Genomic DNA, 16,922 nt, shown 5'->3' on the forward strand with positions numbered 1-16,922 from the left:
TACTTATACACGTACTCAAAGCGACAAGAGTAATTGGAACAGAACAATTAAAACCAACAGTGTAAAACTGCAACAATTTACCACACTTTCACGTTATTTAACACAAATAATGTGAACAAAGCCGTATTTTAAATAATAATTTCTGACATGTTTTGGTTCACGCTCCTACTCCAATCTCAACGGAAGTATGGCACCCGGCATGATGAAAACCGTGACTGGTACGGATAGTCCGTCAGTTGTGCTCCTTATTTTCTATTTCACGGTGTCACCAAATGACCTTGGTAAAATTTACAACGCATTTATCTGGGTACGTCGGTTGGTAAAAGTGATAAAACAATAAATTCCCAGTCCAAGAGATAAGACGCTGGCTATATGATAACATTTTTGATAAATCCATAGGTGAGAGGTCTTTGAGTAACATGACTATTTGAGGTACAGCCTAAACTAATTTGTTTCACGTAATGTTCATTAGATCTCACAAAGACCGAATCGCTGTTTTGCATGTTTCCTTAATTTGAATTGTCAGTTTATATTATTGGTATACAACTGAACTTTGCGCATGCCCGAAGAGAGTTCGAAAACACCATGATTTCAGCCTTGATGAGATACTGTATTGACAGGACAAGGGAAGTAGGGACATTGGTTCTGATATCGATATAGTATATGTGCCACAGAGCCGTAAACCCTAGTTAATTAGTACCCCGGATTAGAACCGTGAAGCTCGAATAAAGCGTGATTGACGTTGTTGAGTATGTGGTAAATTTTCCAAAGGCTAGCATAATTTCATGAAAGAGCATGCACAGACGCCAAAAAGGAGGACTTTGATCGACTCAAGGACAATGAATGGCAATGTCCCGTTCATGATCATGATCAGCTGGAATCTGCTACAGTCACTGTGCGACACTTATTGGAGTGGTCATTTGCCGCGTATCGTTCAAAACAGTATAATATTGCTATGAAAGCAATTTTCACTAAATTCGATTGTGAGTTTGGGACATGCGCTCTTTTGCAGACATGCCATCGCTAGGGAAGCCGCTAGCAAATTGATTTTAAAATAATCCAAGATGTAGAAATTATGTGCTGGAGTATGTAATTTCCATTATATTATTAACGAACTCAAGAAAACCGTCAAAATTTCCGAAAAGTTCCCACGCGAAAGACAACGGGGCCCAAGAACTTGTAATTGAGCGCGACGCCCTGTCACGCGCGCTGTAAAAATTTTGCAAACCCGGAGAATTTTTCGAAAAAAGTGTCTAAACTTGGTCCATAAGTGCTCCATTTTAGTTTGTGATTGATTTTGATCTTTGTAAAAATCACAATTTACATTAGATGTTAAGGTTACGATGTTTACGATATTATTCATATTCACGGGCGTGTGGTCAGTCACGTGGTTCAGCTCGACTAATTAAAATGCGACTGACAGGGCATGGTTATATAATTTCAATCCGTAAGTGTTTTTACTGTATTATCGGCTGCTTCAGTCAGTTTGAAGGTGAGAACCTTGCAAGACCAATACCAAGGTCAAAGAAAGGATGAATGAATCGGCAGTACAGCAATGTTTGGTGAACAAAATACGTCTTCAAAATATCCCTCATGCGATGAAAAATGCGTTTACTGTTTTTTACTTGCTGTGTTACATTTCTGAAGTATTTACACCCAGATCTGAAATTGACAGTTCATCGGAAACGATTAAGCGATCCTTCTTGACCACGCTACGTTTTCTGCCAATCACAACAGAAGATCTATGTAAGAATGTTATATCGAGGTAGCATTGAAATAATATTCAGAGCGGCGTGTCTCAAATCGTCTACATTTTCTCCCATTCAGAACAGAACATCAGTAAAAACAATGAATATTACACAATATCGAGGTAGCGTAGAAAAGTTTGAGTGGCATATCTCTGATCACTTGATCCAAAAATCATTTTCCCTGGAAATACATAATTGTACACTCCTATTGTTATGGTCAAAACTCACATATATCAAGTTGTAAAATACATCCGAAGCAAACAGAACGCAAACATGAACGGTGCAATTTCATTTTATGACCGTTCCATTATGTAAGCATATAGCGCCTTGAAGCCAGCGTATGTCTCTCTAGCTGTTGGTTCTATTTGATCTTCGGGAAGAAGAAAGCCGAATGTACCGTCGTCTCTCAGTTCAAGCGCGTGTGAATACTTTATTTTAAGCACGCCGTATCCCCAGTCCACACTGGATCCTGACGAAGGATCTGCGGATAGAAAACAGGAATCATCTGTTATCATCCTACATCGATAATTCTGTGTTTTACATGTTTTCGATTTGCGACAAAAAGAAACAGCATAACATTATCAAGTAAAAAATCACAACAACGGACCTCAATATAGCACATTAAATAATATATTGCGAGCATATATTCATGACTCAGACAGTACTGCGGTCGGAATATTTAAGCAATAAAGCACACCCAGCGACGTGCGATAGCGAGTGCATATATGAAGTGAACTGGTCAAAATCGAGTGGTATACCTTCGCTGGGTGTGATTTATTGCTATTATATCGTAACATTATATTGAAATTTCGGCGTGGAAAGTCAAAAATGATTTTAGCTCAAGTTGAGAGCTCGCGCGTATGCCAGCCGTGGTATATCGCCAATATACCACGGTTCTTTTCGCGTCTCGACCAATCAGATCACTGTATTTGCGCCATCAATATACTGGTATGATATAATAAAGATAGTTTGCATCGGTTCAGCCAGCAAGCCATGGGACAAAACGGCGACTGTAAAGAATCTGAGTAACTATCTTTTTATTGTATGGCGATCACTAGGTCTTGTTGTACATCGAAGAATTTTGAAACACAAACTATCTAGCTTGTCATCCCAGTGTCTTGATGTGTTAAATGCACAGTTCTTGTTTTGTTTACATTTGAATTATAATCCGGACCAGAATTCAGTTGTCAACAATAGCAATGTTAGTCTACACACGTACAGGCTGAGTTGACAGACTCATCACTGTGTATCTCAGCAGAACACGAAACCGTAGTTACATGTAACATAAAAAAATAGTAAAAAAATATCATAAGATACAACAGTGGCCCTTATTCTGAAAGCTTATAAAACTTTTGCAAATGATACAATCGAGCAAACTTACTATGGTTTGCAGATAAGAATGGACAGTGAAATTGATCCAAATTTTATAATACTTGTGTAAATGGTTTGTAAAGTTGTTTCAAAATTTACTACAGGATCGGTAATTGTAGTTAAGTTGCGGAAAATAGGCTTCCACTGTAATTGTTCATAGAGCAACAAAGTCTGTCGACTGGTAGGAACTGATTAGTGTCTGTGTGTGTAGGGTAAAGATTTCCTGACTTTCCATCCCCGTACAACTTTCGACAACTTTCTCATGTACAGCTTCTGGCGTATGTACACCTCTTTTCCCATGGATCATGATTTTTTTGCCAAAGAACTTCATGCAATGCAAAGGCAACAAGAGTCTAATGACAACTAGACTCTGACTTGGCTGTGATACAATCTAACTCAGAGCGGCTGAATAATGCAACTGAATAATGAAATGTGTGGCTGGCACGATGCGTATGAACCCGTGTCGAAATTCAAAGACACACTGACACCCCTATTGAGCATTTCAAATTCATCATGGTGACCCACTATCATCAAAGTCAAAAACAGGGTGACCCCCCTGAATCCACCGCCCCCAGGCCAAAGAAACTGATAAGTCCCTCCTATTCGATGTCAGCAACTATGTAGTGACTTGTACTATAGTGCAATATACCCCTAAATACAATTAGCAATCACAACGTATACTCACAAAGCAGAGCTGGTATGGTTCCATAAGTGTATTTTATGCCGTTTACAGCTTCTAACGCATCGACAAAGACTTTCGCAATATTCATCTGGAAGAGAAGTTAATCTGATAATTTTCAGCCCCGCATTGATCTGATATGTTTTAATATTCAACGTTTTGTGACGCAGAACAGGAAGGACAAGTTGACTGTATTGAGTATGTATTTACAGGAAAGGAAAATACTAAAGGGACAAGGAACTGTTTTCATAATGAACAAGATGCTTTATGAGTTTAGAAAATTACAATTCATTCATTGTAAAGCTACTAATATACTTTCTTGAATGAATGGAATAATGATTTACTGATTGACGGACTGAATAAAAGAATGAATACAGGCATGAATGAATGAAAGAATAAATAAATAATTGGAGGAATGAATTATCGAATGAACGAATGACAAATGAAAGAAGTACCGAACGAAGGAACGAACGAACGTCGAACAAATGAATTGGTGAATATATAAATGACTGAATGAATGAATGCGAAGGTTAATTCATCCGAGGATGATGGATGTATAGATGGATGGATGGATGGATGAATGGATTGTTGGGTGAAGGAATACTATTTTCTGAAACTTACGTGTTCATCGTAGTCTGCCGGAAGTTCGGATGTGTATCCCCAGGGGTTCAGAAACATGTTGGAAAAGCTGTGAATGTCCATGAAGAATCTAAACTGTTGTGTCTTGGCCTTTTCTTGAAGGAAGTCGACGACGGTTTTAACCTCGATTTCAGACTGCGGATACGGTCCACAAAATGTGGTGCTGCAAGGATTGAAGCTCACTCCGGCACCTTCAGTGAACAGGTAAAGACTGTGAGTGTTACAGGGTGCCTATAACAACTCTTTTTATGACATGTGCATACGATAGTGATATTGAGCTAATGTGAAGGAATATTTTTACTCGGCCAAAGCGAGATACTCGTTGACACGTGGTCATGCAGCGACATAGAGAGGCATCCAAACGGGTGACCCTAAAACGAAGGGGGAAGGGGAAGGGGAGGATACGAAGGGGTTGTGACTACAAAACAAGCACTCGTGCGGTGCTGAGGCAGGGCCTATATGTATCACTGATGACATGAAAGGGGGACATGATATCCACAGTGTGTGGAGAGAACATTTTTGTTAAAAATGCAAAAATCAACTACTATTCTATTCGAAGTGTTCCAAAACCTTCGCAGGTGAAACGAATGCGTTACTGTGCACATTTCCCTGCCGTTGTTCTACATTCGATCCTTGTCTGTTTTTGTGCGAGACATGGACGAGAATCGCAATCGGTAGAATTTCGAGAGAGAAGAAATAAGATGTCAGTGAATTTGCTGCTCGCTCTATACTCGTTTCAGTTGCCTAATTATCATGTAAAATAGGTAGTATGAAACTAAAAAGAAGAAGAAAATATACAGAATGCAAAATGGTGCCTTAACCCTTTCATCCCCATTTGCCTGTCTAGAGGTCCAACTTGACCATTGGAAATAATGAAATGGTTCAAACCACAGTGGTGAAAGCGTTAAATTTGTATTCCTACCTCCCCATTCATAGTCCCAATTCCTGTTGGGATCCGTGCCGACACATTCGCTGCCCAGGTTTGGGGTTCTTGTCTTTCTCCACAGTCTGTTCTGAAAGTGTAACAAACATTGATATTAAAAGGTATACCATTAAGGTACAATTATATGTTCTCGAGCAGACTCAGGAACAATACATTTCGACACGTTATGAATTGTACGGAATTACAGGGAGGGATGGACTGATATTTAAGGTACAATCATAATGCGCCTCAGAGACAAGTATTCGGACTGTCACAAATTTCCAAATACATTGTGGTCTACCGCTTTTGGGAGCTAATTTTGAAGTCATCGAGCAAGTACAATTTACATGGACCCTCTTACTTTGGTTCAAATTGAAAATTCAACTTTGCCCATCGGGTAAAAATTGGGAATGATGGCCATTCTGAATTTCAAATATCGGTAAATGTTGGGTAATTTGTTTCTCTAGTGCCAAACTTTGCAAGATTAAGATTTTTCATTAATTCATTTGGTTAGACTACGGTTTGAAGTTTTATTGAGTAAAGTTTAAGAAAAAGTTTGTCTTTGAGTTTCGAGGAGCAACCTTAAAAGAAGACTGTATCAAAATATTGACATGGCTCTTATCTTTGCATAAAAATTAGTATACTATTTAAAGAAGTCATTATATAAATACACCAGACCTCCGAAAGCAAAAACAAAACAAAACAATACAAACCTAATGGATACACATAGCAGATTATATTTACATACACATATACACATATTTATGAATATATATAAATATATATATATATATAATATATATATATATATATATATATAATATATATATATATATATATATATATATATATATATATATATATATATAATACTCTGTACTTTGCTTTTAGCATCGAGCATTGTAATTTCATGCATCTATTCAACTTCCGATGCTGTACGCCCTTCACTTCAAAATGCTATGTTCTTTAACGGAGTTGACTCATTCCAACTTTTCCCCACACAGAAACTGGGCAGTTTGGATTATTCATACCTATCTTTATCCTACTGTTCGTAATGTTTATGTCGTAAACACATCTATCGCACACTTTAAACACCTTCCCGGGTTCTTGAACCCGGTTTGGCTGTTCTGGCCTTTTTGATCACCCCTCTTAAATGCTTGGATAGTTGATTTGGAAAACAATTAACATTAAAAGTTTCATTAGCAATTAAGCCAAACACCGGAGACATCATTTGACACTAACAATCGCAACAACACCAATTCAAAGAAAAGTCAAATTGGACTCCACGAACAGCAAAAAATACAAAAACCTGAAAGCTATCTGAAGCTGCTAAACTCGCACTTCTAGAGATACCCTTTCAAACAAGGAAAACAAAACATGTCGCGTGCCCAACGAATCGCGATAAACCAGCTTGCAAACAGTAGACAAATTACCATAAAAACCCTTCGACAAGGGTCGGGTTTTGTCTTTGTCAACACAAAAGATTACGCACACGAATGTGAAAGGCAATTACGCAACACTAAGTATTATACACAACTAGCCAGTGACGACACAGAACAAACAGTAAACAAAGTACACGAACTATTAAACAAAATGTACGAGAACAAACACATCGATCATGATACTTGTAAGTATCCTAATCCAGAAAACATAAAATCCGTACCCCGCAGTGGTACTTATTGCCTAAAAATTCACAAACCTCGGCAAAATTCTAAAAGACACACTATTCAAAACAAAATTTACTGAAGTAAAGAAACATAGAACAAATAAACTGAACCACCAAACGGACTCACAACGAGACCCAAACATTAATATACTTGCCTCGCTACTCGAAGAGCAAGACCACTAAAATGCATTAAAATAATTTTTACACTAACTAACGAAAGAATCTACACTGCGACTGATGAGAAACCACACTCTGGTTTCGAAACGCAAGCGTCAAAGGGCCACTCTATCAACTCTGTAACACAATAGGCTCGGCTGCGTCTCGCCATAAGCTTTCCCCACACAAACAAAACATTACCGTACACACTGATCCAAACTTCCCTACAAATATCCGAGGCGAAACAAACATTTTTGTTAACACAAACAATCGGATAAGAATGTAGGAACACATTTTTGAAACGAATCAAACACAAACTCGACACAAAAACATTTTGGATAGTTAGGTGGGAGCCTCTTTCACACTTTTTACATTCATTGCTCTTGTGTGGGGGGTTGTCAACCTGATGTAATCGCAAATCCTCAGATTTCCATCTGATATAAGTATGTACGTAAACAAGAAAAGTAAACTCATGAATTTTAATAGACGGGGTGGCTATGACCAATTTCAAGCCAGATTGGTCACAGCCACCCCGTCTAAGTCTGTGTGGGGAAAAGATGTCATGTTTATTGCTGATGTGCAGCGTGGTCGGAAGGTTATATCTGATTGGTCGATTGTCACTATTCATAGCAACTTAGGGAGTCTTTTTGTATTATTTTATTATAACGGTAAGATTCAGTCACCCAATTGGAGATTATCTTCCGAGACGCTGCACATCAGCCCTGACTTTAAGTGTATCACCTGGTACCTGCAGGTAAATTAATACCTAAATGATTCTCAGTTCACCCTTGGCACTATAATCTGTTAATGTCTCACCTCGTCCCAAGTGAATTCATATCCATCGGGGTTCATACAGATTAGTATATAAAGGTCGTATCTGTCTAGTAATTCAGTGATGACGTCATCGCTACCATACTCCATCAACATCTGTAGAAAAGAAATGTTTTATTCTTTCTTAAGGACAATGCAGTATCGTTGAAATATAAAGTTCCATCACCAATACATACAATAAATAAAAATGCTAATAAGGAGACATGTCAACGCATTTTAGCGCACTGGAAGGTCGAAGTCGGTAATGTTATGAAAATGTCAATACACTGATTTCGAATGGTGTTACATATCTGTAATCAAAATATTTGAATTTCAATTAGAGCCTGAAACAGAAAAGGGTGACATGTTACTCGTTTGTTGTATGGAACAAATAAATTTTGTTACTTTTCCCCTAAAGTATGATGGAGGTAAAGGGAGTGACACTCCTTGCTGTAGTTTTACGATGCAAACCTCACACTCTCTGGTCAGAAACTTGTCGACTTCACAAGGCTGTAGGCCGTGTGATGTTTACAAGTTTCTGACCAAAAGCGTCAGGTTTGTATTGTAAAACGACGACAACGAGTGTTGTTTCCGACTGACACCACGAATTTGAATATCGTCATATTCATTGTCAAATTGATGTTACCGACAGATCCGCAGTACAATAAATTACCCACAATTCTCTTTGATTTGTATCCTTGAAGGTTACTTTTCTAAAAAACTTTTCAGTTCTGCATGTAAGCACTAATGTGCAGCATCACAATAATTTTTAAATAATATCTAGTAAAAGTACATTTAGAAATTTCTGTCAAAGTTTCAAAATAACCACTAAACAACCATAAAATTCACATTCTTTAGGTACTACTGTAACGCCCTCCTTTTCGCTTCCTTTCCCTTTTCCCAGGATTTCAATTCACTTGAACTCTAGTAACCTCACAGTGACCTCCAAGACTACACTGAGTTCCTATGCTTATTCCTTGACGATTGTAGTTTCCTATTACTCACTAAGACTGTTTACGTTCACAACCTTGAAGTAACCGTCACTGTCTTGTGTTGAGTGATGGATTGTTTTAACAGATGTTAAACTCATTAGAAGTGACCGGAGGTTGACGTTGACTCAAACTTCGTGTTGAAAGAACACTTCGTCCTGTTTTGACAATATTTCCTGTCCTTTAATATTTTCCGACATGATCTGTATTTAATTAAAATTGTAGCTTGAGTCATTCATTATAATATGTAGATTTGGAAACTATTTAAGTTGTATACTTTTTAGAAGTAGAGTAGAACGGAGCTCAGAGACCGTGGAGTGGAGCAGAACGGACCTGAGAACGGTGTTTAGTAATAAAGATTGAAGTTGTGCTTACAACCGACAACTTTGGTGTCAAGCTTCAGTTACTGAAAGCATTACGATCCCAGACCGGTACCTCAACCCCAGAGAGAGTGAAAGTACAACCGTGACACTACAAATGCCTTGCTTTTGGCAGCAAGTTATCATGAACTGAAGGGGTCATTCTCTGAGAAAACTTAGCATGCAAATTTCTTTTGTCACTTCCATAGCAAAAAATCAATATCCTTTTGTTTCATAAAACAGGTGCAACTCGTCTCCCTACTTTCCATCACATTATTCTGTATGGCTGAGGACACAATCTGTGGCAAATTTCACAAAAATGCTATCTCCTCTCTCAATTATGCATAATTTTCCAAATTGTTTAAAATTAGAATTGAGAAAAATGGTATGCATAAAAGTACGTTTTCAAAATTTTGATAAATAGTCTGTGAATTTGTCTACAAATGGGAGACATGGTAGACTTCACTCAGGTATCTCCGAGGATACAAAGCATAATGAATTATGGGAAATCTACAGTACTGTGAGATCCCTGCAATCCCTTTCAACACGGCAAAAACGGTCAAAACTTATTAACATATTAATAAGTGCAGGCCAGAGAAGAAAACAGATGCTTAATTAGGAATGCCTTTCTTAGGATTGGTCCATTAAAAATCACACCTGGTTGTATTAATTATCTGTACACGTGGACAGTTGTCCATATCATTTGAGTCGACGCTCTCCCGAAGGATTGATATGCTCTTCTCTGACATTTTGGAAAGTAAATATAACATTGCTAGTGATATTGACCGGTATGATTTCCAGTGTCAGATTTTCCAGTTTGATACTGTCACCATAGAGCAAGACTTGCAGGAAGATTTTAAACCTAAAGTGCGAGATTTACCACGTTTTGCCGAGTTGTTGAGAAAGAAGCTGTGATTAAACATTCGCATGTACCAAGAAATATTAGGCGTCGCAGTTTGGGATTCCTGCAGTCGCTAAGAAATCAACCTATAACATGTTCGGGTGTGAAGACTAGTGAAATGCGTACACTCTGTCTGCTGTTACTGTGGATATGGAAACAGGTAAGTCATGTTTTCGGTTGTATTGGTTTCTTTCCAAATGGAATCTATAGATTTGACCGATGATAACTTATGTTGATGCTGCGATATCTTTCTTTGTGTAACGCAATTTTCAAAAAATATGAAAACAAATGTGTGAATTTTTTACCCAAAAATGTTCTTGTGTGTGCTTCTCTTCGCAAGTAATTGTTATGCATTGATTATTCATATGCAGATCAGATACTTTCCCCATTAAGTTAACACAGGGATTTCGGCCATTTTGAATTTCAAATATCTGTAAATCTTGAGTAATTTGTTTCTCTGGGACCAAAATTTTGAAACACTGCGGACGAAAGCATGAGCATGCCCGAGTGTTCATTTTCCTCGAAGCATATTTTCTATCTGACTGCGCTTTCAGCTGGTTGCAAGTGACAACGGCTGAACATTGTTTCAATTTATTTTCAATAAAATATCAATCGAAATCGTGCCACTCATCTGTTCAGGTCACGTCCTGAAAATTTCTACAATAACCTGTATATATTGACTTATTATACAATTGTACAATAACATCAACGTGTCTGTTGGTTTCTTTTACTCAAATTGAATCGTAGACAATTTTTCATCAGTTTTGGTGATGCTTTTTATGTTTCAGCGTATTTTGGCGCACTTTTGCCAAGTTTGGCGCAATTGTGAGCTTGCAAGTGAGCAACACAACATTGTATCAATTTCCGACAAAAGAATATCGATCGATAACGTCCACTACACGATTTCAATGGAGACTGAGCCCGTTGATCTCAGTTCTATGTTATGTTTTCCAATTTACTGCAAGTTTCATCGTTCATATTCGCCCAAAGTTTGTATAAAAGACGACAACTTGACAGGTATTTGGTCTGTACAACTTGATAGACGCTTACTTATTACAATGCGTCAATTTCAGTCTTTTGTTCTGTATATGTAAACGCCGTCAGATAGCCAGTTTATTGACGGCAACAGTATATTTCAGTGATCGAAATAAATAGAATACAAATAAAAAAAGTTTTGTGAAGCAATTCAAAACTCTTAAACGATAGAAATTTTGTATATTAATCAAAGGATAACCGTGCCACTTTTCACCATCATTTGTTCAGAATTGAGGAATATGCACCGGCGAGAAGTGTGCAATCCGTTCGGTGCATTGGACGCCATTGTGTTCTATGGGAAATCGAGCTTATTTGCAACATCGTAAAATGAAAAATACATCTGAAAAAAAAAAACAGTTTCATTTCGCCGTAATTTCTCACAGTCAATATTTGAGAGAGCACATCTCATGAAGGTGCATACTACCTTAATGGAGCTTTAACAAAAACTGCATCCTCTTACCTGATTGGTCATCCACATATTGGTAGCAGGTGTGATCCATTCTCTAGCATGGATACCACTGTGAATCCACATAGCTTCTTTGACGCCACCATGCGAAGAATTACCAACCTAGCCATGAACAAGAGTTTCGTTCAAAGGGCGTGGGTTCTCAGTTGCGCATGCGCAAAGTTTTCTGTTCTCAGACATATATTTTACTTCCACGCCTTTGGCGGTTTCTACCTAGAGTTAGCGTTCTAACGGAACGTTGCTTTTAATGCTATTCATTTCATCCTGTACATGTTTTGCCATCCTTGTGTCAAATATCAATAAGGATATAATGAAAAGAGAGACGATACCCAGCGATGTAATGCTTGTCATTTTACACATACTCTACTTCTATGAATGGTTAGTAAATATAACAAATGTTATTATGTCGACATCAAAATATTTAGAGCGAAAATACAAGAAAACAAAAAGTTCCTCACGAGAAAAAAGATATTAATTTGATATTTAATCATATGTCATACCTTTAGCGCCCTCATGACCCGCTTCTCATAAGATCTTCCCAATATAAACTCTGATGCAAGACCAGGGTACTTTGCTGCAGTATTTTTGATCCACTGGTCAATCTAGGGGGAAAAAATCCTAACATTGTTTATGCCTCACCTCTGCAGATTTTGTGTTGTCTGTAGGCTTTAAATATCATTATTTGAGTCACTACCAACAATTACAACTTTCAAACATGTATCAATAGTATGCTTAATGCCGCTCAATTTGCTTAGTGTAATTAAAAGCCAAAATATCAAGAATTCGACGATTAAATCTGCACTGAGTATTTGGAATCCATTAGAAAACTAGAGTTGCGATAAAAATACATGATCACTGCCAAAGCTACCAATTTCCCTTGCATATGAACAGTTCTGTTAAATTGACACTCATATTTGCATGCATATTGAGAATCTGGTCTCGCAAGTATAGGTAAAAGGATTCGTGTTTTACGTTTTGTCAGATTTAATTGAAAAACCAAACTTTGTGCCGACACTTCTTTTATAAACATTTAACTATCTGTCTCGTCACAGCGCTCATTACGAATCTCGCTAGACTTTACGGATGCTTTATTCAGTTGGCAGCCGTATGAAAAAAAATAGCTTGTTGTGAGGCGTTTCTAAAATTAACTTTAGTTACACACTTTTCTATCAACTGTAGACGTTAGGCCGATGGCGAGATCTTGAGTGCGATACAAACACCAAATGAATATTCTCGTAACATCTCGTCAAATCTCGTCAAGCCGCGCAAAGATCATAAACTCGTATAGTAGCTCAATGAATTTTCATTTACCTCAGAATATCGATGGTACACGAAATAATTGAAATTGTGTACATTTTGGACACCTGCACTTTGTGCTGAAAAGGTCTGGGAATCCGACCCTGCTCTCTCATTGTCAATAGCTTTCTGGACATCCGCTATCATGACTTGGTATTGCAGCCCACCTTCGCGTAGACGCTCTTTCAACCATTCGGCGTCCGAGGGCGCTGTCATGATATCACCTGGGTAGCTCCACACATCGTACTAAAATATTGAGGGAAATGTGATTCTGCGGTTTCAGTCAGCAGAAATGAAAGAAACGGTATCATAATCTTAAGAATATTACAAAATTAGTTCATAATTGACAATTCACAACCCCAAGAAAAGTTCAAGCAATAACAAAACAATAGTGAAGGTGACCTGACGTGTAGGGCCACTTACAATTGATGCACTAAATCTCTTTTTGTACGCTTTCGCTGCGATCATGTATCTGCTCGATCGATCGATAGTACTGTATGGATATATCAGTTACAGAGGTTGAATCCGTTAGTGCCATTCTGGTCAAATATTTCATGCGAAACTTGATTATTTGGCTGGAATGCGCGGATATAGTAATCAGTGTGGTATGCAGAGCTGTTGCGTCACATGACCCGGCCCTCAAAATTTTCTTTACCTTATCAGATGCTGTGATCTCTTTCACGACTTCCAAGTCTTTCTCTGACCCGACTGTGACCCTCAAGACTTCATACCTGTTATTACAATCAAACAATATTGCTTAGTGACTGAAAGCAAGGGACGTCGACTGGTGTCTGAAAAAGATCTCTTAGACAAGATGTGAATGCACGAGATGCAAGAATTGCTTCGTAAATAGTCTTTAATTTGCACATGACATGTGAACAATTTGTTGGTGTTTTCTTCGGTATGCAATGTTAGTTGTTTGAAGGGAGGTCAAGAAAAACTTGTGGGTTTACAGGTCATGAATATTAATGCACTCTGAACGAAATCTGTTCACATACGCCCAACTCTCACAGCTCACTTGGAATTTACCAAGCCAGTCACTGTTAAACATATCACATAATATAAGAAACTGAACAGAATGATGACACAATTCGTACACCGTATGGTCGATTTTTCATCGTCATAAGTGTAACGGGCATGCGTCGAAATACAAATGTGACAGATCCTACACATCAAAGTACATTTTTGTTTTTAGTTTTACGTGAAAACTATGCACTCGAAGCCTTTTCAGAAATCGTGTACAGGTAAAAAAAAAACCATGAACAAAAAACATTATATGTACAACCATTAATTTACTTCAGATTTGGACAACATTCTAAACGAAATCGTTATCTTATCTCACTGTTTCGTGTTGTTCTAGATTGCAAAGTGATTTTTTGACAGGTTGCTCTGACAGCCGTAGGTTGACTTGTCAAATATGTTTTAGGTAACTATTTTAAGCCATATTATATAGTTGCATGAAGTTGACATCTTCAATAAACTTAATAGACTATAAACATCATGATAATCATATGGTTATTTTATTATTTGAAATTCGAATTCGCCGGAACAGGATCCGGCTATAAACAGATAACGCTTAGGAGTACAGCTATTAGGATTTCTAGCGACACTTCTACCCGGACAGGACAGACATGACGTAATTGCTCAATTTAGTTTGTTTTGGTCTTGGCAGCATGTCTCGTGTTTGAAATCTCGTTCTGAGAAGTATCCCAGAATCTACCCTCCCAGGAAAAACTTCTTCAAATGTAGCATTATCAAATGTATGAATAATAATAAAATCATATCATCGAATTGTACAAACACCGCCTCAATGCACTTACAGAAAAATCAATTGAATCAGAAAAACAAAAACATTACAACCAAAATATTCATCTTGAAGTGGATCATTAATAGGATAAAAAATCAGTTCAGATATAAAACATCTGATATAATTCTAAGGTGAATTTCAAATGCTTGGAAACAGTGACTGAATTTACGTGATAAACATTGGTACGTGTTGCAGCACGTATTGGATCACATAGAATTAGCGGAGAGATTGAACGTAGATCTTATTTCATCTTGGTTCGATAAAAATCACACAAAACAATGTTCCATAATGACGTTCAAAGATTTCAAATTTGTTAAAGCTGTTTCCCGGAGTATTTGAGAAATGATTTAAAATGGCTAAACTTGAGACCCAATTCCTTTTAACTTCTAGTTTTAACGCCGTAGCCTGTCAGCAGATATTGAAATATGCTTCCAAGTGAAACAATAATTTCGTTCGTTGAATGTGAACTTTAACCTATGATAAAATTGAAGGGCATCGTTCACCGGACCAAAACCCTCTCATTTCAATTTATCGAAATCTCTTAAAATTTTATGACAACCAACTTCTATAGTTTGAATTAGAATAATTTGAGACACTTCAAACCTTGTAAAGAACCACTTAGGCCTAACAGACTTGGTCATGCTAAACGGCGAGTTGGCGGCAACTCAGTGAACATATTTCACTTTTTATACACCTGACTACCATATTCATCTCATGACCAACTCATGCCCTACCGTGAACTTATGGATCAGAAAGTACTCACCCGTCAAATCGCACCCGCTCAGACCGCAAAACCGTTGCGAGAAAACAGACGCATACTATGAAACTCTGAACGCCACGAAAGGAAAGCATCATGGCTGTCGGTAAAGTTGCTGTACTTGCAAGTTAGGTGCTAATTTTACGAGGTTTGCTTGACCTGACCCTGGCAAAAAGCGATCGCAAGTGGTTCAGAGTAAACTTAGTAGAGTGGTACGTCCTGTCACTGATAAAACTGTTGCCTTTGTATCGGCTTGGAGTTCGTATCTCTCTGATCTAAGTCACGCGTAGATAAAACAATCTCACTTGACTAACTGTAAAACCTTTCATCTCTCTCAATAAAGTAATTAATAGTGAACAACTTCTACATGTTTTAGATTTCACTGTTAAAAGAGATCTCCAATAGGGTTCTTCATTACTTTATTCGTTGTCAGTATTTAGGTTAAACACGTGCTAGAGCCAGGGCTCTTAACAGTGGCTAATCTAAAATGCCGCAGTAAATTTAATCTTTTGACGACAGCATGTGACGACATATACAAACACAGCGACATAAATAAACAGTTGGCACTTTTGTTTATAGGTAAAAATTACTCTGTTTTAAATCGCCCTCTATATTTGAGCTCCCTTTTTTCATGTTTGATGGCGTCGTTTGACTTTGGGTAATCGATACAGTTGATTTTCAATGTCACTTGGTACTTGATCACTGATGCGTTCCTTATCATTTTACCAGTACTAAACCTTTATTCAAATTTTAATAACAGGGCACGGAAGTATAAGGTATGATGAACTATGAACTCTTTTTTGCGATACTATGTAGCAATGAAATTCAGATGTGCGTATCAAGCAGTCACGTGGTGAATGGTATATTTCTGTCGTGAGGGAATATCGCTGTTAACATTACGATGGAAATTATCAATACCTTCATCAGGCTATGATTATGTTACTCATAAAAACTTCAATCGCACCTTATAAACTCATAAAAACTTTTACAAACATTTGTCCGAGAAAACTTTAAAATATTCTTGTTCATGACAAATCGTGAAGTTAGTGTCACCGTCCAAACCTTCTATTATAGAACTGACCATTATGAAATTTGTAATATGAAAATTGCTGCCTGATGTATTATCACGTACTGTATCAACTAAATGGCAAAATGTGTGATAGGTAATATCAAAAAGAAAATGGCAAAAGCTCTATTTGCTCTGACTCTTCAAAAAGCGGCATGTTTAAGCCCTAGAGAGGAAAGATTCAAAACATTTCACAGTTATAAAATCTGTCCAGATACCTATTCTGCCGTTAGTCATAGTTTGATTTGAGCATGC

At 37.6% G+C, this 16,922-nt stretch overlaps 1 protein-coding gene across 1 annotated transcript; it reads right to left on the minus strand.

Moving 5' to 3' along the window:
• Positions 1-1,594: 1,594 nt before the first annotated feature.
• On the minus strand, positions 1,595-15,826 carry LOC139152763 (carboxypeptidase B-like). Its single transcript, XM_070726089.1, has 10 exons — positions 15,608-15,826; positions 13,693-13,768; positions 13,053-13,283; positions 12,242-12,343; positions 11,736-11,843; positions 7,998-8,108; positions 5,360-5,450; positions 4,420-4,628; positions 3,805-3,889; positions 1,595-2,229 (listed from the first exon to the last, which is right to left on the minus strand). Exons 1-10 carry the CDS (start codon positions 15,697-15,699, stop codon positions 2,042-2,044), a joined length of 1,293 nt encoding a protein of 430 aa, XP_070582190.1. The 5' UTR covers positions 15,700-15,826; the 3' UTR covers positions 1,595-2,041.
• Between the last annotated feature and the right edge of the window lie 1,096 nt (positions 15,827-16,922).

The sequence above is a fragment of the Ptychodera flava genome, chromosome 16 (assembly GCF_041260155.1).
Source record: "Ptychodera flava strain L36383 chromosome 16, AS_Pfla_20210202, whole genome shotgun sequence".
Taxonomy (NCBI): Eukaryota; Metazoa; Hemichordata; class Enteropneusta; family Ptychoderidae; genus Ptychodera; species Ptychodera flava.

Coding starts and splice junctions, on each gene's coding strand:
- LOC139152763 (XM_070726089.1), bottom strand. CDS start 15,699: ATGATGCTTTCCTTTCGTGGCGTTCAGAGTTTCATAGTATGCGTCTGT. Junction 13,769..15,607: donor GAGCGGGTGCGATTTGACGG/GTGAGTACTTTC, acceptor TTGTAATAACAG/GTATGAAGTCTTGAGGGTCA. Junction 3,890..4,419: donor CGGCAGACTACGATGAACAC/GTAAGTTTCAGA, acceptor CTTCTCTTCCAG/ATGAATATTGCGAAAGTCTT.